This window comes from Rhododendron vialii, chromosome 5a (assembly GCF_030253575.1).
Source record: "Rhododendron vialii isolate Sample 1 chromosome 5a, ASM3025357v1".
Classification (NCBI taxonomy): Eukaryota; Viridiplantae; Streptophyta; class Magnoliopsida; order Ericales; family Ericaceae; genus Rhododendron; species Rhododendron vialii.
This window is the reverse complement of record NC_080561.1, coordinates 25,387,487-25,412,082: the sequence shown is the minus strand read 5'-3', so window position 1 is coordinate 25,412,082 and position 24,596 is coordinate 25,387,487. Positions and strand designations below refer to the sequence as shown.

The following is a 24,596-nucleotide window of genomic DNA, read 5'->3' as shown; positions in this document are numbered from 1 at the left end:
ATTTCTGAAAATATTTTTCAAGTTCCAACCAAACACCGGAAAATAAAAGTTTGAAGTTTGTTTTCTGAAATAACATTTTACATCGAAACAAACGGAGCCCTAGAGTCCTTTAATTAGGCTCCTCCAAACCATAACAACAAGATAAAGATAAGACCAATCTAGCTATGTCTCCAAAAAGATAAATCCTAGAGTAACAAATAAATATACTAAATCATTTTCTACAATAAAAGGAACCCTCTGAACAAATGAATCCTAGTGTAAGAACTAACTATCCACCAGGATCAAGCATGAATAGCATGTGGGGGTGATCCTTCTTGTTCCTTATCATATATTATACACTTTATAGAAGAACTCAACTGTGACGAGTTAGAAGAGTGGTCCAGCTCTAAAATCAAGAATATCCAAAGTCTGAACAATGACAGCAAAGAAAATTGTGAAGAAACGTCTATTGATGCAGGTGGAGAGTCAATCACAGCAGTTGGAAATCCTGCTTATAACAAAAGAGGACTAAGCTCCGCCCAAACATTCTCCAACAGAAAATTGAGATCAATACCTATATCAGATGAGAGATCAAGTAAGCATGCATTAAGGTCCAATTTATTGGAAACACAAACATATTGGCTGTTTGAGGGGCAATACGATTTTTCCTTGAAGAGGTAGCCCAATGAGATCAGGAACAAGGCAAGAGCGGGACTAGCACAATGAGAATCTTTTCGTAAAGACCTAAAGAACCCAAAAATCCGCATCTAGGAGAGGTAAGGCATCCAAACCAATACTAAAAAATAAATTCATTCTATTTCATAAGCTAATCCAAATAATATCCATAGTCCTACAAATAGGTTCCTCTGAACCACAACAATAAAACAAAGATAAGAACCTAACTATATTTCTGAATCCATAAAGTCTTGGGTAAGAAATAAATCTAACTATCACTAAATAATCATCCACAAATAAAATACCCTCCGGGATCATCAAATAGGAATTGCTCATGGGGTGATCCTTAATGTTCCTCATCACTGGTCTAGATTAGGAGGCTTTAAGATTTTTCTTTTTCCTCCTTTGTTTTTCTTTTTCTTGCTTTGATTAATGTTCATTGTTGGATATTTGAGTGGTTCACTACCCATATCACTTAACACCCTTCCATCCACATTTAAGACAAAACTTTGCTACTTCCATCCAAATTAATTTTTATGTCACATTTACCTTCCATCTTGGAGGGGAAGTTCTTATAATGCCTTAAACTTAACACGTAATTTATAATGCCTTCAAATAATATATTTTCTACCGGTAAAATAACATATTGGTGACTATATATGTAACTTCATCATATAATTAACAAAAAATAAGTGTGTTTATACAAAAAGATGGTTTGAAAATTTAACACTTCAAAAAATAGATCAAACAAATATCCGCATAAAGCTAACTGATGGTATGGAAATGGGGGATGGAGATGTCTGCTAGGTGTCAAAGAGTAGTTTTTTATAAGCTTTAGGAGGCAAGGGATGAGGAGGAGGGAACTTTCCCTCCAAAATGAAGGGTAAATGTGACATAAAACATTTAATTTGAATGGAAGTAGCAAAGTTCCGTCCAAAATGCGGACAGAATGGTGTTAAGTGATACCAATTGATAGATGAGGGGGTGTGATTGATCGGTTTTAAAGATAAAGGGTTTTAAGTGATAGCGAGTAAGAGATGAGGGGGTCTAAGTGATTTTTACCCTACTTTCAATGTTTAGTAGCCTTGTTTGGTTGTTGGTATTATATTAACACTTTATCTTTTGTCCTATGTCATGCAATTTGTCTTTTGTAGTGTAAGTACCTACTAGTTTTGGTTGTTTTGGGTACAATATTAATAAGATTTACAACTAAAAACACATAAAGGTAATAATACCTATATCTTTTCTTCCTTGTCCATGTACCTGCTTCTTAGTTTCAGATGTATGGGGAATCGGGGATATAACTTTTGATTTCAAAAGGATGCATATCCAGCTTTAAGATCAGCAGTGGATTATAGAGTTTCCAATTCGACAATGTAATCCCCAATAAAACCTGTTATTGAAATCAAGGCTGCCATATGGTCCATTAAAAGGGATAAAGCACCAGGTCCGAATATATACAATTTTAGTAATTTTCGGAAGAAATGGGATATTGTTGTTCCTCTCTCTACAAGAAGTTTGGGGATGCAGTCGTTCACAATATTGGTAGATCCTTGAATGTCAAAGTTGAATCTTTTATTCATCATTGGAATTGGAAATAGCCAAGGCATAGAAGTGTCATCATGAGGGAAATTATCACTAATATCCCCTCAGACTTTAGGCCTAACTCCTCATAACAACATAGTGTGACTGCTAAATCAGTTTGGTAAGCTTTAAGGACTGTTTTTTCTAGTATTCCCTGGAGCAAGTGCATCTGGTTTCCTCGGCATATTCCAAGATGGGCTTTCATTGAATGGCTGGTATAGTGGTATTTCTGGGAAGATTAGGGACAAAAGACAGAGTTCTTTGTTGGCGACTGATCACAGATGTAAAGTGTGTGTTGTGTAATGATGGAGATGAATCCCATCAGCACCTCTTGTTGGAACATTTTAACAAAAATAAAATAAAATAAAATACTTATTACCTATCATTATTTTTCTGTTAGATTATTAGTGCATAATTGTTATCTGTTACAAAAACATAAAAGTGACTTATTCATATCATTATATACAATAATGAAGAGACTTAAATCTAAAGTATAGGGTTTTGGACAAGGGTGGAATGTGTGTGAAATGAGAGAAGATGTATATACCCTACGAGAGAGCTAAAAAGGTGAAGGAGTTTTATAGGGCAACTCGGTTCATGACTCGTTCAAACCTACCAATGGTCGTGGACATCGGATGAGGAAAGCTTGTGAGCGCTTGGGTTGAATCTTGGGACTAGTAGACTCCGGTTGTACCTTCACGAGGGGAGGAATATTAGCCTTAAGGCAGTGCCTAGCACGCCTCTCTATCTCACAGGCTAGCTCTTTCCTACTACTCTTATTATTTTCACATTGTCTTATTTCTAGCTTCTTGTATTTTCGTATTTTACGTGCTCTAATAATCTTTGAGATAAATGATATTTGTGAACTTTGCTCTAACATAAACACCTCTTTTTTATTGCAGATATTCTAATCTGGTTTGGGGTAGCCTTTTGAGGAAGATTGCGTTGACAAGACCACTGCTGCGTTTGTCAACAGAAATTGAATGCATTTGTGCTCACAGGCCAGGGAATTTTCTTGCTCTAGTATTGTTTATAAGCTGTCATTAGCTGCTACCCGTGGAAGGAAAGGAATAGCAGGCAGTTCCAGAGGAATGAGCTAACAACAGAGGCCTTGAGTTTTCTGATTGAGGATGAGATTAGAGCTAGCATTTGCTCTTGGAGGAAGGTGAAGCTGACAGATGATGGTTAGAAAGTGGAGGCTACCAGGCCGAATTTTTAATATTTGGTTTCCTTATTCCAGTCATGGTTGGTTTTCTTTTGCTCTAGTGCAGCAATGGCGCTTGCTGTTTTGTTTGATTGTTAAATCAAGTGTAGACTTGGTTAGTTGTATTGTATGGGCTCTGACCCCTGGATTCTAGTTTGTTTGCTTATAAGAAATTAATTTACCAACAAAAAAAGGACTAATCATGAGCATGAATGTCAGTGGCAAGTGTGTAAGTTTTGTAACAGCAAGATGAGGGTTAAAGCCCATGGCAATCCAAAAAGAACAAGAAAAAAAAAGGATCGGAAGAGTAAAAAAATTGTCACGAATCCCAAGAATCATTACCTGGGGGGGAAAGCGACGAATACTCTCAACTAAATATTGGTAAGACTCCCGGTCACCTGCAACGAGCTCCCCAAGGGCTGGAATTACCGAGAATGAGTAGTAATCATACCTGCAGAAAGATGTGTAAGCGTAACACATATAATTAACGGGAAAACAGAAAACCTAAAGAGACCATGAAATTGCATAATGAATAAGAAACTCTGCTCCAGTAAGAACAGGCAATAACTATTGAATATGACACTGACTGGATAAAATTCACGAGGACTTTTGGGAGATCCCTAGCACGTAACAAATGTACTCGGATCCTTTGGGCCCCCATATGTAACAAATGTACTTGGATCCTTTGGGACCCCAAGAGCATAGAAGAACACAATGACAATGATACGATAGAAAATATGATCAAGTGCCAATAATTAGAAAGGAATACATCATTCGGCAGTTCTTGCCTATAAGCAGCGCCAACGTGTTGAATATACTCACAACTGCTTAAAACCCAGTGCTTCTACATGACTCAGTTCAAGACAAAGAAACCTCCCTCCGGGTTTAAGTACCCTAAAAATGGACCAGAAGCAGTCAATACAGAACATCATATGTGAATTAAACAAGGACAAGTATGACCTAATAATGTACTATATAATAAGATTAACAAGGAACATGTTTCAAGAGGCAAATAAAATTATAATGTACGAAGAAACTTAACTGTGAATGCATGTATTAAATACTGTCACTAATAAAAAATAATAGTTATTGCCTTATGGTGAAGTAGTATTAGAAGTGCCCAATTTTTGTCTGGACCCACACGTTCTCATGAATCGTACATGTAGCTCAAAAATAAAAGCTCTTTGTGTCAGTTACCAAGATTGCCTTTTGTTGTTTCTCTATTCTAAGTCTCTTCCTTCCCAGTTGTTAAAAAAGAAAACTGACACAGATGCCATGCTGCCTGCACTACCTTTCATTGTGCAACATCAGTGTAATAGACCTGAAAGTGCTGCATATCCGTCCCTCTCTCTCCCCCTATAATTACTACCTACACACACGGAGACAAGGATATGCGCCCAGGAATGAGATTCACTACTTCCCCAAATTACAAGATATTAGCGTTGGTTGACAATTTGGGTACACATCATGAAGCATCTTTTGAATAAACATGATGAAGTCAAAAGTTTATAATCCACATTGCAAGTGTTTGGTGGAACCAAATGGAGTAAAAATAAATTAAGGTGCTCAGGTCAGTGAGTAGCCAACAAATGGAGCAATACAAGTTCTCTCTCTCTCTCTCTCTCTCTCTCTCTCTCTCTCTCTCTCTCTCTCTCTCTCTCGATTTGAACAACTTTTGAGTAACCTAGAAAATAAGATTAAGTGTAGAGAATGTAACTTTATTAAAAAATGAAACTCTTTTGGAATCACTATAAAATTGGAAAATTCTACACACAAGCATGTGTGATTGGAAACAAATCCGCATCTTTATGGACTCCATCTTCTTAGTCAATGTCAATATCAAACCCCTCATCTCTAACGAAGTCTTCCTCAATCTGCATCAGACTCATCCGCAACCATCAACCCCCTTGCTTCAGCCAATCTTAGAGAGGGGAGTCCAATGCAACACAGATCCCAAACCACACCTGATGCAAGCCAATATTCTAATTAATCTACGAGTTTAGGAATTTTATTTTATTAATTCAAAATTTGTATTTAAGTAGGAATATTTATTTTTGTCAAGATTTTCTAGACGTATTTAGTTTCCTAGTTTGTTTTGATCTAGTATTCCTATTTTTTAGGTTGCTTGGTCAAGAAGAATTAGGGTTAATTTTATTTCCATATGTTTTATTTTCTATTTTATATTTTAGTAGGGTTGGGTATCATCATTATAAATCAGGATGTAAGCCTTAGGGCTAATTAGTTTTTTTTTTGATTGAATTAATGAAAATTTGAGAATTTTTCTCATTATCGTGTGTTTGTAGAGGGATTACCTCTAGTTCTTCTTATTCGTGATTATCCTTGTTGTGCGTTCTTCTATTTCCACACGCCTCCCTGCATCAATTGGTATCAGAGCCTAAACTCGATTCCGGATCATGGCGCGACAAGGAGTTCGTTATGGTCGTTATGCTGTTGCCGAAGATGTGTATGAACGAAGTAAAGTTGCACAAGAAGCACGAATGGAGGAGAGGTTTCAACAACTTGAGCAGTGGATGGAGGAGGCGTTTGGCGCGTTGGCCAATCAGATTGCTGCCTTGTCTGTTAATCCGGTTGTTGATCATTGACAGAAATAAAGAGTCTTAGAGAGGTTTCTCTAGATTTCTATTGTTTGGGTTTTTCCTTGCTATGAGACTTGTTATTCCGATAGCTTCCCTGCATCAATTGGTATCAGAGCCTGCGCTCGATTTCGGATCATGGCACGACAATGAGTTCATTATGGTCGTTATGTTGTTGCTGAAGATGTGTATGAACGAAGTAAAGCTGCACGAGAAGCACGAATGGAGGAGAGGTTACAACAACTTGAGCAATGGATGGAGGAGGCGTTTGGTGCGTTGGCCAATCAGATTGCTGCCTTGTCTGTTGGTGGAAACTCGCCTCGCCGTCGTCCGATTCAACCTTGGTTTCCGAAAGAGAAGGAGGTGTTGGATGATGTTTCTATCACCAAACCTTTGGCTGGTAACCATCAGTCGAGGGGGAGGACAATGGTGGATGAAGCTACCATTGAGTGGCCATGCACATCAAATATTATTCCAAATCCCGTTGTAGATTGGAGTAAGCCACCAGTTTTTGACTAAAAACCGGTGGAGAAAATTTCAAAAAAAGAAAATCTGAAAATATTGCAAAAAGAAGTTACCATAGTTGTCAAATCGTGAATCGAATAGAGAATCGAAAAGGCCCAATAGCGAATCGTGAATCGCTTCGATTCGGTCATGATTTTTAAAATGCATACAGAATGTATATTTCATGTTTGAATCAATAAATATAGTGTTTCAAAAGATAAATAGATGATCACGTGGTCTAAATAGGCAAGACACTTGCTTTTATTGCAAGAGATGTGGGTCTGAATCCCTCCGTGGTCTATATTTCTACATAAATGGCAATAAAAAGTTCAAAAACCAATATAGTTATGCCATACATGCAATTATAATCAACACAAGATCCACAAGTTTCAAGATTTCAAATACTTAATAGCGTAACGTAAGCCCTAGCAAATAACGATAGTACTTGCAACTTGCATCAAAAAAGAACATTCAAAGTTTCGAACACAATTAAACTAGTAAATAAGCTCTAAGATAGTTTTGATTGATCATTCCTCAATCATCTTCAAGGTCAAGTTCCTCCACATCATCATCATCATTATCATCCGCCATAGTCGCTTCATCAAACTCTTCTTCCTCTTCCTCTTCCTCTTCCTCTCCCTCGAGTTCAATGACTTCATTGTCATCAAGCACTTCAATTTCATCTTCATCATCCAACTGACTTGCTTTCTTTTTTCCTTTTTTTCGGCCATAAGCATTCAAGTTCCTCGGCCCTACATTCAAAGTAGTTCTTTAAGTAAAATTGTACTCATATAAACTAGAAGTTCATAATAATATAATAGAGATCGTAATTTTACCTCTCTTTCTCTTTTTCCCAACTGTTCCATCATCTTTAAAGCACTCTTCAATGTCCATCCATGAATGATCTTCGGGTAGTACTGGACCTTCTTTTTCAGTGATCCATTCATCGTCGGACTCCATATCAGATAAACAAATTGGATCATATGTATCACCCCTCTCTTGCCTCTTCTCTTGCCTCAACTCAAGTTGAATGTTGTATTTTACAAACACCAATGCATTCATCCTTTGAGTTTCCAAACGGTTCCTCCTTTTTGAGTGTACAATATCAAATATGCTCCAATTTCTTTCGCATCCAGTTGCACTACAAGTGCCGCTTAGCACTCTTATTGCTAGCCTTTGGAGCTTCTTGCACTCTTCTCCAAAACTCTCCCACCATAATGCTATGATATATTTTCATTAAAAATAACTTATTAGAGTACAATTCATAATCATTTGAAATGAAAATATAGATGTAACTTGTAAGTAAGTAACCCAATAAGTATTAAAAATTTAAAACTTTAAAATTTACCGGGTTACTTCTTATCTCTTGTCAACTTGGCCATGTCCATACCAAACATACCCTCGGAATTTTTGAACTTCTCTAGTTGCTCGTCAATGATAATCCTTGTGTCCATATCCGGGTACATCCTCTCGATGGTGGTGTATAAGCCCTTTCTAACTTTTCTATCGGCTTTAAATGTTTCACTATATTGAAACCTACAATAACGACCAAACAAACAAGTGAGAAGCCGAGAACCCTTAAATAAAAAAGCAAAAACATACATGAAATAAAAGTGAAAATCAATAACTTACCCGGGATTGAGGTAGTAAGCCGCCGCATGAAGGGGTCTATGGAGTTGATAATCCCATCTCGTATCAATGACATTCCATATTTTCTCATACCTTCTCTTTTGTTCCCCCAAGTTTTTGGCGATTTGTTCTTTCGCCCTATCCATAGCCTCATAAATGTACCCCATGGCTGGCTTGGAATCACCGTCCACAAGCCTCAATACTTTAACCAAAGGCAAAACACACTTCATGCAAAATTTGATTGCTTTCCAAAATCCATGATCATCTAAAATTATGCTTTCCACTTTTTTCCCCACCGCACTATTACCATAAGAACTTGTAGACCACTCCACCGATGCAAACATAGCTCTAATTTGAATCTTTAAGTCATCAAATCTTTTCAAGGTGAGATAAGAGGTAGCAAATCTAGTAATTGCCGGTCGTGCCAATTCCATCTTTTTTGTGTATTTTCTAAACATGTCAAGTACCCATTGATGCCTATAGACGAACACAGTGACTTCCTTTGCTTTTGCTAAGGTATCCTTAAAGACTGCAAACTCGCCAATGTCACTAAGCATCAAATCAAGGCAATGAGCGGCACAAGGGTTCCAAAACAAATTAGGCCTTTTCTCCATTAGCAATTGCCCGGCACTTACATAAGCCGATGCACTATCGGTCCACTTGGACTACATGCTCTTCTCCAATTTCTTTCACCAGGTCATCAAGCAAGTCACACAAATTATCCACATTCTTGATAATGCCGGATGTGTCAATAGATTTGAGGAAAACGGTACCCCGTGGACTATTGACAAGAAAATTTGTAATGCTTCTATACTTGCCATCGCTCCATGCATCGGACATTAGGGTACAACCCGTTTTCTTCCATTCTTTTTTATACACCTCTAATCCCTCTCTCACAAGATCCACCTCCTTTTTCAAGTATGACACCCTAGCCTCATGATAAGTAGGGGGTTTTAACCCTCTCCCATATTCACCAATTGAAGCTACCAATCTCTTAAATGTAGGGCATTTAACACAATTGAAAGCTATGGCGTTCTTGTAGAAAAACTGACAAATATCTCTAATCACGGGTTTCCTCTTCTTTACCATTTCATTCAAAGTTGTTTCGCTTTCTTCTTGCCTTTGGTAACATAAGCATCCATCGTCCCCTTACTTTTGGAATTAACTCCCACATCTTCCTCCTCATCAAAACATTCCAACTTCGCGGCTTTTTTTTTGTTCTTCCCTTTTAGATACTCAAGGAAAAAATCTTTAACTTCCTCGGAAACTTGAGGACATTCGCATACCTCGTTGTGAGTTCCCGCCAAGTGATTTTTCATGCGAATGACCCCACCCCAAAAAGCTTGACCACAATAATTGCACATTAAATGCATTCGATTGTCCTCACTAACCCGAGCACAATGTTCCCATGTAGGGTCTTGAACATTGCTAGGTTTACCCCCTTTCTTTTTCGCCATATTGTCTAAGTCACAAACTAAAACTCAAATTTAATAATACCAAAACAATAAAATACTATCAAAAGCATTAATGGTGACTGGTTTACAAGTGTCATATCTTTATGAGTGTGTAAAATACTCTATAAAGTGTATAATGGAATCAGTCACAAAGAAAGTAAAAAAACTGTAAAAAAAAACGTGTCTTGAAAGTGGACAAAAGGCATATTAAATTTGGTGGCCCAACTGTCCAAGTGGAGCACATATAATACTCTATATTCTATAAAGTGTATCACTGTATAAGGGTGGAATCAGTCAAAAAAGTAAAAAACATGTCTTGAAAGTGGACAAAACTCAAAAGGCATATAAGCATATTAAATATGGTGGTCCAGCCATCCTGCATTCCAGCTATTTCAACTACAAAACCCACGCATATACTCCACTTTTTACCCATAAAAAACAGAGCAGAGAGAGAGAGAGAGAGAGAAACCTGTTCGACTACAGTGAACAGTCAATACGCAATGAACAGGTTCGTTCGAATCCTAATCTTCCAAGAACCGAAGCAAATAGCAGATCCACGGTGAAGATTGGAGAGCAGATGAAGGTCGAAATCAAGATTGGAGAGCAGATCAATAATGAAAAACGCATGTTAGCATCTTTCGAAACCCTAGATGATGGAATGAGGTTGGACCCAGTTCAAATTAGTTGCCGTCGAGTGTTTTTAAGTGAGTTTCGACCCACTTTGTGCGAAGAAATCACGGAAAACCCCCCCAAAAATATGTTTTTTGACTTTTGGGCCCGCCGTACGCGAATCGTAAGCGAATCGTATGTATCGTACGATTCATCGATTCTTGAATCGATTCGATCGATTCCGTTCACGATTCTTATCATTTTCGATTCCCAGTATCGGTTCGAATCGATTTTAACCCGTATCGAACCGAATCGTACGATTCGAATCGCGAATCGTACGATTTTGACAACTATGGAAGTTACAATGTTGGCATTGGTGGAAACTAAATTTATTGATCCATTTTGGGAGTTTATTGAAGACACTACATGCAAGCGTCCTTGTGTTTTGATCCGGAATGAAGATAGATTTGTTTTATTTATGAAAATTATTTTTCCACACCCTCCAAACTCTTTGTTTACAATATGGGTTGGAAAAAATAAATTTGAAGTACAAGATTGATGCAGACAAGTTTCGGCAAATTCAACTTTATAAACTCGAGGATGAGTTTCTTCAAGCCGGGGAGGATGATGTAGGCCAATATTCTAATTAATCTATGAGTTTAGGAATTTTATTTTATTAATTCAAAATTAGTATTTTAGTAGTAATATTTATTTTTGCCAAGATTTTCTAGAAGTATTTAGTTTCCTAGTCTGTTTTGATCTAGTATTCCTATTTTGTAGGTTGCTTGGTCAAGAAGAATTAGGGTTAATTTTATTTCCATATGTTTTATTTTCTATTTTAGTAGGGTTAGGTAATCATTATAAATAAGGATGTAAGCCTTAGAGCTAATTAGTTGTTTTATGATTGAATTAATAAAAATTTGAGAAATTTTCTCATTATCGCGTGTATATAGAGGGAGTACCTCTAGTTCATACTTATTTGTGATTGTCCTCGATGCACGTTTTTCTATTTCGACACGCCTTCCTGCATCAACACCGGTGCCAGTGTGATGTTGTCCTTAATACTTCCATATAACAGAGATTACCACTATGATCCATGCATAGTGGCGGAGCTAGGATATTTTGTCCACCGGGGACAACTTTTTTCCCCCTAAATGACAATTCATAGAAGTAAATATTTCAAAGTGCTAAGAAAACGAATACTTAATTGGAAACCATCCGCTGGATCATGGATCGCATAGAATAGAAAGGACAAACATGGTTTGCCGCATGCTCTACAATGTGGTGGTCATGGATCGCAATATAAGGACTTATGGTAACAACAGGAGCAATTTTATCTTCATATCTAGCTATCAAAAAAAAAATATAGCATCACCAAAACTAATCATGTTAAAAACACATTTCTAGGGGCATACAGAATTTTTTTGTTTTTGTGAAGCTTCACTCTCCCTTGATTCAGTTAATTATAACATTTCCCGACCAAAGGAATTTTTTAGAGAACTTAACCAAAAGCGATATCTTAAATAGTTGAATTTACGGTCTTAGAATGTAAGTAATTCATGTTCAGAAGGTGATGTAAACAAAAGGGTAACATCACTTTCTCGTAATACCTGTGCAAACCATGAGAAAATTCGCAATTTTCAGGAAGTGACAAAAATCTCTTACACAGTTACACCTGAAGGCTGGAAAGTGTTTTGAAAGAAAAAGTTGGGCTCAAAAGCATCAAATGAATTAGATTGATTTAACAATGCAACAGAAACAAGCATCTCATCGTTCACTATTTCACCTAATTCAATCAATTATTGAGCTCTTGAAGTTACATGTCTATGACTCTTGAATAACTTGTAGCTATGGTGATGAGAGTTTGTCACTTCTTGAGATCTAGGCCTGATGATACTGGTTTCTATGAAGTATATCCATTGAATTACAAACTCCAGCCATTGCAACTAATTTCCCATGTTGCAAAAGCATGTTAGAGACGACATTTTCTGCTATAAAGATTGCGGAGCACGGATTTCACACTATTATGGCTAGTTACTGGACGAATGATAGCTTGGTTATGCGTGTCGAGAAAGACAATTTTAATAGTATATGAAATTAATATGCATCATTTCTTAAATCATACAAAATCATCAAGTCATTTATAATAAAAAATACATCTTCTGACCTGAAAGAATTTTCTTCTTCAGGTTATCGATCAAGAACATGTTGTGCGTGGTTCTAGGTTAGGTTTTACCCGCATTCATAGAATAACCTCATCTGTGCGACTATGTATATGCAATTATAAAGATAAATTCATAGAGTTGCACAAAAGAAGGTGTGGGTATACAATACAACTCACATCCGGACACGCATCCTCCATAAAAATCTTCCGGCACCCCATCCTAGGAGGAACGAGGTACCCTCCACGGTTCAATTATGCCCGCACACACTCGCCACGCGACATGAGTATATGCGCGCAAGGGGACATTAATGTGGGTATACGATATATCTCGCAACCGGATGCACCTTCTCCAAGAACCCCGCCGATGACCATCTCCAGGAGGAGCATGCTTCCTCTACAAGGTTCCCCTCCAGGAGGGGCATGCCTCCTCCACAAGCTTCACCTCCAGGAGGAGCATGCCTCCTCCACAAAGCTCACCTCCAGGAGTGGCATGCCTCATCCTCAAAGCTCACCTCCAGGAGGAGCGTGACTCATCCACAAGGTTCACCCCCAGGAGGAGCATGCCTCCTCCACAAGATTCACCCCCAGGAGGGACGTGCCTCATCCACAAGGTTCATCCCCAGGAGGAGCATGCCTCCTCCACAAGGTTCACCTCCAGGAGGAGCATGCTTCCTCCACAAAGTTTACCTCAAGGATGAGCATGCCTCCTCCACAAACTATGACTTCGGAGAAGGAATACTTCCTCCACAAACCTTGTCTCTGCCAAAGTGAAGCTTCCTCCACGAACCTTGTCTCCGCCAAAGTGAAGCTTCCTCCATAAGTTACACGTTCCACCCACGAGGAGACCTCCTCCACGAACCTTGCCTCCGCCGAAGCAAGCTTCCTCCACGATCTCCTCCTCCAAGAACCCTCCACCCATGGAGGAGTGAGGTCACCTCCAGGCACCTCACCTCATACTTAACATTTTGAAGACTCCACAAATACTTAAAGGCGACTCTATACACCATCCTAGGCCGGGAGCAGGGCCTAGGCACCTTGCTCGAGACCCAAGGAGGAATGTGGCTTGGAGGCTAGAGCAAAGGGTTTGTCAAGGAGGACGAGCTTGCCTCCGGCGAGCTCTAACTTGACCGGTCCTAGGGAGAGAGGGGCCATCGTTTGTCAAGGAGGACGAGCTTGCCTCTGGCGAGCTCTAACTTGACCGGTCCTAGGGAGAGAGGGGGCATCGACCTCCATCTGACATCTCGGAAAAAGTATCATACCTACCGCCTGGCACCACGGAGCCCGTATCATGCCTACCACCTGACTTGGCAGATGATGCGTGTCTCCATGTATCACCGAAATAGCCTCTGTTGGTTCCTCGGTTACGGGCTCCGATGCCTGACTTGGGACTAAAAGAGGAAAGGAGGTCAACCTCCACCCTGTCCACCAATGGAGATGAGCCTTACACCTGGCTCTTTCTCATCTCCAAGGCTCATATAAAAGACAAGCATTCAACAAGCATTCGAGACACACAACTAACACCCACCTACTCTCCTTTGCTATCCCTCTCTCTCTAAGTCCACCCTGAGCTCTCTCCTCCTCCACCTCCGGTGGTTCCCGAGCACCATTGTAGCAACCGCCATATACCCGGAGGGAGACCTCAGGTACTCTTCCTACTCTTCCCAGGTAGGAGCACCGAGCGCTTTTTAAAACATTGCTCATCACTAGCTGTGCCGGTGCCGTGGTGGAGTCACAGCAGGAACGTGCTTCTTCCACGGCTGTCAAATCCCATAAATCTCTTAAAACGGAGAAAGACAAACTGCCTCCTCCTTTGCCTGGTCCGGAATTTTGGTTTCGAGCACCCTATCTTGGCGGCGGTGATAAATTGTGGCGTTTAATAGAGGCGGATGCAGAGATTGGGAAAGTGGTTGACGAGCCATTGTTAGGGTACAAGGAGGTTTCGATGGAGGAAGGCTGTTTTATTTCTCCCAAGTCAGTGCTGAGGTTCCAGGTTGAGTGTGGTGAGTTTCCACACTGCTTGTCTGCTTACAGTAATTATGTTGTTCCTCCTATTGCGTTTGCGACTTGGGCGGATGATATTTTGGGGAATGCCGATTTCGTGGAGTTGTTACGAAAAGCCGATGTCCATCGTGCCGTGGTGAATAGTTTGCGGTTGGTGGTTCTGCGGGAGCAAAAGTGGATGGATGTGGTAGTGTCCCGATGGAGTACAGAGTCTCGTACTCTTCCGGTAGCTTGGGGTGAGATAGGACCCACTTCGGAGGATGTAGGCTGCCTGTGTTAGGAAAAGCGGACCCGTCCTCCAGGAGACTCTCCCCTACGCAGCAGGGCGTGGTCGATGCGCTGCGTAAATCCATTCGCCGGGAGAAGGGTCCCGATGGGGGGAAGAAGGGTCACGATGGGGTGAAGAAGGGTCATAGTGGAGTGAAGAATACCTTTACTGAATGGGCACGATATTGGTACAAGGATTTGGGTGCATCGAAGGCCGGGGAGGAAGCTCATGTAGTGACCGATGGACCGGGGTTAAAAGAACCAGCACATTTGGCGGCGTTCCTAGCTTATTGGTTAACTTGGTATATCTCTCCTGGTCCTCCCAAGGATGGTGTTGATACGGCCTTGTTTGAGCTTGCGGCGATCCTTGCTTTCGGGGAGTCCATACCGTTGGCCCCATTGTTTTTGAGGACTTTGTTCAAAAGATTGGATATGCTTCACGCTGCGGGGCGACGTTCTTGTGGGAGGTATGACTTGCCGATTTATGTGGCCACCAACTTTCTTCATATGTTCTTGTTTGAGCGGTTTCCTAGGGTTGCACCGGAACCAAATGATTTTGAGGCAGATGAGGGTGGGGGGAAGGGGGAACCGTGCCGGAATGTGTGTCGGTCGGCGTGATGGTCGGGAAGTGGCGTCCGGGATGTGCGGGGTAATATTGCCGATGTTCTTGATGTTGAGGGAGAATTTGTTGCTCGACCGTATGTGAACACGCCAAAGGGGGTATTTCCTTTTAACGTGTACTCGAAAGAGGATGTAGTGGTCTTTGCGAATAAAGATGATGCATCCACAGCGGAGCTTTTTAGGATGAGTTGTATGATGAGGGGGGAGTTACCATATTTTGTGAATGGGAGGTATGGTTCTGTGATTTATGATCCGATGAGGGTTGCATGCCAATTCGGGTTTGATCGGGGGGTGCCGAAACCATTTATGCCATCGGGGGATGTGGGAGATGTGTGGAAAAGGTTCCTGAAATCGGCCTTCCCGGCGGAGCTTAGGTCAATGAATACGATCACGTTGCCTGGGGCTAAGAGGATTGGAGGATGTACGAAACTTTATAGGGAGTATTGGAGGGATAACCTGGTACGCTTCGTGGAATATGTGAAAGGAGTTCCCGTGTCTTTGGAAGTGGGGAATGTAATGAGCCCGGATGGTGAGTTATGTCTTCCAAAGGTGAAGGATCCGGCCCTTGCATTGTTTGGTGCCCGTTCGCCGTATGTTAAGGAAGAAGTATTGGGGAGGGTGAAAGAGCTTCTAAAAAATATATATGGTACTGTGGAGAAAGATGTGGGGAGCAGTGGATCTCTAAGCGTCCAGGATGGGGAGGGGCGGGTGGAGGGAGTACGATTGGGTGGCAAACGAACTTCAAAGAGGCCTGCGCAAGGGATCGTGGAGGTGGCCAAGCCTGGCAACCGAAAAAAGGTTAGGGTTTGTCGCCTTCTCATATCTTTAAATTTCTTTATGCTTGTTAAATTTCTGGTATAAGAATACATTTGTTGCTCTTTGTCCATTTGTAGACTGCAAAGGGGAATGAGGAGAGCTCTCAAGCAGTTCAACCCGATGTTGCGGAAGAAGTGGGGAGAATACCGCGGGTGGGGGTCCCGGAGATGGAGACTGGAGGAGGTTCGGAGGTGCCTTCTAATTCCGTAAAGGTGATAAGTACCTTAGATCAAACTGCGGCGGTGCATGGAGGTATGGACGATATCTGGGGGGGATGAGGGAGTGTCTTCTGGGAGAGTGCCTCAACCTGATGTTGTGGAAGAGGTGACAAAAGCACCACGAATGGAGGTCTCAGAAACGGCGGCCGGAAGGGGTTTGGATGTGCCGTTGGATTCTTTGGAGGCAATAGGTACTTTCGATCAAAATTTGGCAGTGCACAGGGTTATGAACGATATTTGGGGGGATGAGAGGGGTTCTTCCAAGGGAGTGACGCATCCGTGGAAGGTTAAGTCACTCCACCATATGCGTTCGTCGGGTGTGGTGCCGAGTGAGGAGGAAGAAGAGGAAGAAATGGAGGAGGAAGAAATGGAGGAAGAAGGGAGTGAGGATAATAACCATGATGATGACCAAGAGGATGAGGAGGAGGGTGAAGAGGAGGCCAATGATGACTAGGAGGGCCAGGCGGGGTTTAACCATATGGAGGGAGGCGATGGTGGCGAGTCACTTATGCAGAATTCATCGAGCTTGCAGGACGAGACAAATGAGGGAGGGCTACGCAGTAGTCGTCGTTGGTGGAAAGAGGGCAACTTTATGATAGCGCGCTATCCCGATGGGAGTGTCATCGTGACTTTGGAGACGAAGGAGAAGGTGACGTTGTAGCCTAGGGTGTTGTTTGCCGAGGCTCGAGAGGAGAATCAACCTATACTGTCCGACATCTTCTTTCAGTGGCCCAGCACCTTTGTTCGGCTTGGCAACATGAGTACCTTTTCCAGGAGGTTAGCACTAGTTTCCTTGGTATCATTTGTGGAATTGCTTGAGGATGTGAACTTGCCCAAAGCTACGCCTGAGGAGTTTACATCTGTGTATGGTGGTCTGGCTGCGTTGGGAAGTTATCAATTGGAGGTTGACTGGCTCCGTAAGAGGATAGATCAGATGGCCTTCCTTCTTGAGCTCCCGGCTTGGCGGGATCGGTTGGAGAAGGTAAGTAAAGAATTGGAGGAGGTTGAAGCGACGGCGGCACGATTGAGGAAAAGGAAGAAAGCTTGAAGGTGAAGTAGCCGAGCGCGAGAGTGCCCTCTCAGGAGGCTTTGATATGTCTAGTCACGCCGGTCAAGGGTTGCGGCGGAGAAGAAGGATTGGGCACCGGGTGGTTCACTTGTGTTTTGTTGATGCTCGTTTCCTTTGTAATGTCTTGAACGATCATGTCTTATGAGCATTATCAATGGTAGTAATGATCTTCATGTAATGAACTTTTGGTAGCAAAAGAACAGTTTGGAGGGAAAATCCTTTGGTAGTTTGCTTTTCTTTTGTGGTTCCCCTCCCTATTTTGTAATAGACTTTTGGTAGTGAATGTATGGAGTATCCTTGGCTTGCAATCTCTCGTTTGTATTTACCGTTTTGCTTTTGGTTGTCGTTTCGCCAAATTGCATAAAGGAATTTTTTTTCCTTTCAAGAGAGTTACATGACTGCTTGGGCGGGTGAGAGGGCGTCGCTTTTAAGCGTGGGGCGTATCTTCCAGATTTCCCTAGGAGGGAGGTGTGCTTCCCCATTGGGGTATATCTTCCAAATTTTTCTAGGGAGGGAGGCGTGTCTTCCCGATCTTTGCCCCCCTTTTTTGTAATTTGGCGAAATGAGAGCATCGAGGCGTGCAGGAGGGGGGGATTGTATGATCGCGGGCAATATCTTTATTGGCGATTAAAAATAAGGCGACGCTCGATATCATTGTGATTTCAATGGCGATTCGTGGATGGAGACGATCCTGTGGTGCTTCAGCTGTCAACCAGTGCTAAGCACGCAGGTTGGCCAAGCCCGGGATGGAGGATGGGATGGTCGTCAAACCCCCGATTAGGCTAGGCTTGCGACTCCCGCGGGGTGGTGGCTAAGAATATTGGTAAACAGTATCTCGATGAGCGATCGAGTAAGGCGATACATGGCGTTATATTTTCCATGGCGATTCCTGTATGGAGTCCGACGGTGCTTTGGCAGTCAACCCATGCTAGGCAGGTTGGCCAAGCGCCGGAAGGGAGGATCAACAAGCCCCCGATTAGGCTAGACTTGCGATTCCCACAGCGTAGTGGTGGAGAATATTGGTAGACAATATCTCAATGGGCGATCAAGTAAGGCGATACGTGGAGTTATATTTTCCGTGGCGATTCATGTATGGAGTCTGGCGGTGCTTTGGCAGTCAACCCATGCTAGGTAGGTTGGCCAAGCGCCGGAAGGGAGGATCAACAAGCCCCCGATTAGGCTACGCTTGCGATTCCCACAACGCAGTGGCGGAGAATATTGTTAGACAATATTTCAATGGGCGATCAAGTGAGGTGGTGCTCGGCGTTATTACATTTTCGATGGTGATTCGTAGATGGAGACAATCCTGCGGTGCTTTGGCAGTCAACCAATGCTAAGCATGTTGGTTGGCCAAGCCTAGGACGGGTTGGTCAACAAGCCCCCGGTTAGGCTAGGCTTGCGACCGCTATGGGATACGGAGGGCAAAGGTTCGCATCGGGGGCGAAGGCGAGGGGTTTCTTTTCGGATTGGATGAGTGCTCGCACTTGCTCGAGAGTGACGGGGGTTGTGTTTGCCGTGTTCTGGACTACGGCGGCTGAACCCATGCCCATGGAGGGGAGCTTCTGGGAGCTAATCTCTGGCGGAGGAGTAAGTGTCTCTTTGGATTGGAGGTTTTGTGCTCCGTCACCGATTTGGTTGTCGCAAGTTTCAGTTTGAGAGCCAGTAGTATGAGTTCCCTCCGTCTCCGCTTGAGGCGGAAGAGGGGTGGTGCGTTTCTTCTGTAAGGCGAGTAGGGTCTCCATCAAGAGGTTTTGGTTTTGTTGCATTGTAGCGAGGGTTTCGGTCACCGAGCATAACTGTTCGATGACGGTGGTTTGTGTAATGGGTTGTATTTCTCCTATGACGGGGTCGGAGGTAGCCTCCAAGCCCTCAATACCACTCAATCCAGGAGCTCCTGTTGGCTTCTTTGGAGGCATTGTAGCAAGCACCACTCTTCCCCAGCAGAGTATAATGTGGGAGATAGGAGTGGGAAGAGTACTGGAGGTCGCCCTCCGGGTATATGGCGGTTGCTACAATGGTGCTTGGGAACCACCGGAGGTGGAGGAGGAGAGAGCTCGGGGCGGACTTAGAGAGAGGGAGGGATGGCAGTGGAGAGTAGGTGGGTGTTAGTTGTGTGTCTCGAATGCTTGTTGAATGCTTGTCTTTTATAAGAGCCTTGGAGATGAGAGAGAGCCAGGTGTAAGGCTCCTCCCCATTGGTGGACAGAGTGGAGGTTGACCTCCTTTCCTCTTTTAGTCCCAAGTCAGGCATCGGAGCCCGTAACTGAGGAACCAACAGAGGCTATTTCGGTGATACATGGAGACACGCATCATCTGCCAAGTCAGGTGGTAGGCATGATACGGGCTCCATGGTGCCAGGCGGTAGGTATGATACTTCTTCCAAGATGTCAGATGGCGGTCGATGCCCCCTCTCTCTCTAGGACCAGTCAAGTTAGAGCTCGCCGGAGGCAAGCTCGTCCTCCTTGACAAACCCCTTGCTCTAGCCTCCAAGCCACATTCCTCCTTGGGTCCCGAGCGAGGTACCTAAGCCCTACTCCCGGCCTAGGATGGTGTATAGAGTCGCCTTTAAGTATTTGTGGAGTCTTTAAAATGTTAAGTAGGAGGTGAGGTGCCCGGAGGTGACCTCACTCCTCCATGGGTGGAGGGTTCTTGAAGGAGGCCCTGCTCCTCCGGAGGCGGAGATCGTGGAGGAGCTTGCCTCGGCGGAGGCAAGGTTCGTGGAGGAGGTCTCCTCCTGGGTGGAACGTGTAACTTATGGAGGAAGCTTCACTTTGGCGGGGACAAGGTTCGTGGAGGAAGCTTCACTTTGGCGGAGACGAGGTTCGTGGAGGAAGTATTCCTTCTCCGAAGACATAGTTTGTGGAGGAAGCCTTGTGGAGGAGGCATGCTCATCCTGGAGGTGAACTTTGTGGAGGAAGCATGCTCCTCCTGGAGGTGAACCTTGTGGAGGAGGCACGCCCCTTCTGGCGGTGAATCTTGTGGAGGAGGCACGCCCCTCCTGGCGGTGAATCTTGTGGAGGAGGCACGCCCCTCCTGGAGGTGAACTTTGTGGTGAGGCACGCCACTCCTGGAGGTGAGCCTTGTGGAGGAGGCATGCCACTCCTGGAGGTGAACTTTGTGGAGGAGGCATGCTCCTCCTGGAGGTGAAGCTTGTGGAGGAGGCATGCCCCTCCTGGAGGGGAACCTTGTAGAGGAAGCATGCTCCTCCTAGAGATGGTCACCGGCGGGGTTCTTGGAGAAGGTGCATCCGGTTGCGAGATATATCGTATACCCACAGAAGGAAGCACAGAATCATTACTTCCTGAGGCATGATCCGGGTCATGTTATCTACCCTACAAAACAAAATCAACCTCATAACTGTTCAAATGTCTTAAGACTTCATTTACCATAAGCAATGAAAGTAATGTAGCTCAGTGGATGTAACAACAAGATGTACTTCAAGTCAGATAGCCAAAACTTACCGACTCATAATCAGCAGGTTTCTTTTACTAATTCCAAGTTTTTTTCTAACCAATTCAGTGCAACTAATGCTTAGAGGACTTAGTGGTTTCCAAATAGACAAAGTTATTATTGAAAATTGATTACCCTTTATAAATTAGAAGTCGAGATTAGGTATAAAAAACATAAGAAGAAGAATCGCCCATCAATGTACCCATCTGCCACCTCAGTTAAAAGTTGTATGCTGGTGGATTTCCATTTGCTGAACCCAACATCCAAAATAACCGAATAACATGTAAAATTAGCAGTCTTTCAGCAGACCACCTTGTAGGTTCATATGTCATGTATATTCATTATTTATAATTAAAGGTAGAGAAACCTACTTAAGTTTAAACATCTAAAGTTGCTTTCGGCCCGATATCACTTTTAAACCTAAATACCTATCTATTATGCTCTTAGTCCCAATATAGATAACACGTGCAGTGCACATTCCAACCAAGGTCAGAGCCACTCTAGCAAGTGGGTTCGCTCAACCCCACTGACTTGCCAAATTCTCAATAAGAGGTACAGATTGTAATCATATTTACACTTATGACCCCATTGATATTAAAAACCTGCCCCAAGGAACTCCAATAAAATCAGCACATTTGCCCTGTTTTTTATGCATTGCCAAACACGCCTGTCCAATTTTTTCTTACTATGAATACAGCTTAGTATATGACATGGACCCCACTGCCCAAAATTCTTGGCTCTGCACCTGATTCCAAGCATGTCCACACACTACAAAACCAATCACCAAAACAAATGTAACCAGCAAAGAAATTTACATTTTCCTTTTCTCCTTCTAAATTATCCAAATTGACCATATGTGCATAGGGGCCAACATTCTAATCTCTGAACCATGATGAACCCCTAGATGATCGTTTTACTAACGTCAATCCAACCATATACTACTCTTGACAAGTCTCCAACAAACTCTCTTAATTAAAATCACGTAAAAGAGCATGCATGGTGGATCAAGACCTCAATCATTTTGCGAGAAGGTACAAAGTTTCGGCCTTCAAGTGTTACTATAAACCACTCTAACCCTAGCAAGATAGCCATGCAAAAGACTGACAAAGAGAGCCATTCCATTTATCTAGCTTCACAATTTATTTAATGGTTCTCTATGTTGTAGCTATATAATCAATGTACTGATTTTAAGCTGCAACAGCAAATAACAACTAGGTCAACAAGTAGGATGTTACCTACAGGCTTCGGCAAGAACTTTTTCTATGTGTAACATTCCTAATACCAAAGGCAATTGTGTAACCATCCATTGAAGCATCTTCAAAGCATAGAGCTTCTGCATCTCCTTCCATCCATCTGAGGGATCGGAGATCTTCAAGACCTAAGACATCAAAAGAAAATGTCGTTCTGAATAGAAACAGGATATATCATCAAGAAGATTTGTCTCGCTCCTGAGGAGAGTAATATATGACCCTCTCAATGCCAACTTCATCCCCATATTTACCTCTCTCTTGAGCCCACTTTTTGCCAACATTCAACATATTGGGGTTAATGTCACAGACGTATATCTGAGTTTCTTCCTGTAGATTATCTTGAAGAATATCTTGCACTGCTCTACGAGATACATTATTTAGACTTTCCAGGATCCTAAAAGCAACATCCCCTGTAAAGTAAGAGTACTTTTAACCAATGTTCTAAAAGTCGCTCGGCGTTCGTCGCTCGGTCCACCACCTTCGAGCTTCGAGACCTATTAATCGCCGATTAATCGGCTTGTAGCAATTAGTCGGGTTTTTATTTATTTATATATAAATACTCCCCAATGACAACTCTCATAAAAAATTAAACATTCATCTATCAATCCAACATCAATCGTTTTTCAAATATGACATAGAAATCTCTCCTTTACAGAAAACTGTTAACATGATTATAACACCAACTGGTATTGGTATGGGCCGTTCATTTATTAGTCACTTACCAATTATAATAACTTTATTTATATACACCAAACAATACTACACTTCGTGTTAAGATTTAATAAAAAATATTACTACACTTTGTTTCCAGAATCACTAACGTGTCAATATGGGTGTGGGCTTTTAAAAAAAAAACACTAATGTTCGAGGTCGGTGGAGACGTGGAGTGAGAGGAGATCTCGAATTTGAGAGAAAGAGAGGCGATAGGCGGCTCGGAAATCTCGTGTTTTACACAGAGATATGACAGGTGACTCCGAGATCGATCAATCGATGACTGGGTGTTGAACAAGCCCTAAATACTGTGATTCAAAACCCTTAAACTGGTATGAGTATATAACAGTTACACCCCTTGATTTTCCAAAATTATAGATTTTACCCTTATTAATCGCCGATAGCCGACTAATCGCCCATTAACCGATTAATCTACTTATCGCTGCTAGACGCCGACTGACTAATCGCCGGTTAATCGCCGACTAACTCCGATTAACCTCCTGACCTACTAATTCAACCTTCGAGGCATTAATCTAATCGGTTAGGCCAAATTTCCGATTAATCGCCGATTAATCGGCGATTAAATCCTTCTTTTAGAACACTGCTTTTAACCAAGCTAGAAAAGTGCAATGCAGATAGAGGAGTTTCAAAAGAAGGCAAACAAAAATAGTTTGTGATAATTTATGTTACATCTTTCAAGATGAATAAACTGATTTGATATGCAAGCTTAGCTGTATATGATACAATCCTGAGATGAAGGATAGAATCACCTACATTTTCCAAGACATGTTGTATCTTATCTATTGTTTAATTGGGACCTAAACTTTCACCTATATTCACAGAAATAGATATGCGCATATAAATTGTTCAGCGTATCCCCAACGTGTCTGTGTCGTACTTTGTAGAGACATACCTTCATGACATGTCGTATAGATAAGTCTTGCAAAGTAGATAAAATATACACGTAAGGGTGAAAATGATGTCTTGAAATTAAATTGAAGTACAATCATTATATGTCTCCTTAACAAATTAAAAATCCCACAAGGAAGCAACATTAAGCAACGGAGGGAGTAATACTTAAGCAGCTAGAGTATCAACAACCCATTATGCTGGGCGATGCCATGCTAGAGTATCAACAACCCATTATGCTGGGTGATGCCATATATTCTGGTACTCGCAACGATAACCTTTAAGTATCCAACAACACACTTCATAAGGTACACAAACTGTTTAGACTTTAGGGTCACCAAATTTGTAAATGAACTGTGACATCCTTGGTAGTACTATTCCCACTACTAAATTTCAATGACCTATAAATCGCTAGGATCTAGTCGGGTGAAAAAGGGGCGCCTAGCACCTAGGTAGGGACCAGGCGCCGACTAGTTGACTGCCTAATCTAGGCGTCGGACCACCGCTAGCGCCTAGGCGGCCGCTTTAGAACACTACTAAATTTGATTCATTTCTTGAAATACGAGAACATCAATATTGAATCCTCGTAAACCTTTGGTTAGGATGCATCCGAAAGAAATGAAACCACAAGCCTTCCCATGGAAAAGCCGTCAACAATTTCTATTGTGTACTGCTGCCTTCTACAAAATTTCTTACATCCCAACCTACAGTCTAGAAATAAAAATCTTTTCCCTTTTCCCCATTACCTCAATTCGCTAGACAAATTTTGAGCATTATACATACATAGTTTTGATTTTTGGAACTACGGAAGGCATATAACCAGTAAAATATTCTCTCTCTTTTTATACAGGGAAACTAAAATCGACTTGAAAAGTTGAGGTTGGTCTTC

General features: G+C 42.2%; 1 protein-coding gene and 1 pseudogene across 2 annotated transcripts; both read right to left on the bottom strand.

Moving 5' to 3' along the window:
• Window positions 1-24,596, bottom strand: part of LOC131325845 (2-methoxy-6-polyprenyl-1,4-benzoquinol methylase, mitochondrial-like) — a 112,522-nt pseudogene that overhangs the window by 3,395 nt on the left and 84,531 nt on the right.
• On the bottom strand, window positions 6,943-10,593 carry LOC131325846 (uncharacterized). Of its 2 annotated transcripts, none has more exons than XM_058358320.1 (4): window positions 8,173-10,593; window positions 7,889-8,076; window positions 7,377-7,760; window positions 6,943-7,292 (listed from the first exon to the last, which is right to left on the bottom strand). In XM_058358320.1, the coding sequence occupies exons 3-4, from the start codon at window positions 7,600-7,602 to the stop codon at window positions 7,075-7,077; spliced, it is 444 nt and encodes a 147-aa protein (XP_058214303.1). In that variant the 5' UTR covers window positions 7,603-7,760; window positions 7,889-8,076; window positions 8,173-10,593; the 3' UTR covers window positions 6,943-7,074. Both variants share the same exon structure in this region; 1 of them encodes a protein (XP_058214303.1).

Excerpts from the sequence above, each read along its gene's own strand:
- LOC131325846 (XM_058358320.1), bottom strand. The coding sequence starts at position 7,602 with ATGAATGCATTGGTGTTTGTAAAATACAACATTCAACTTGAGTTGAGG. Across the intron at positions 7,293-7,376 it reads TGGGAAAAAGAGAAAGAGAG|GGCCGAGGAACTTGAATGCT; the intron begins GTAAAATTACGA and ends CTTTGAATGTAG.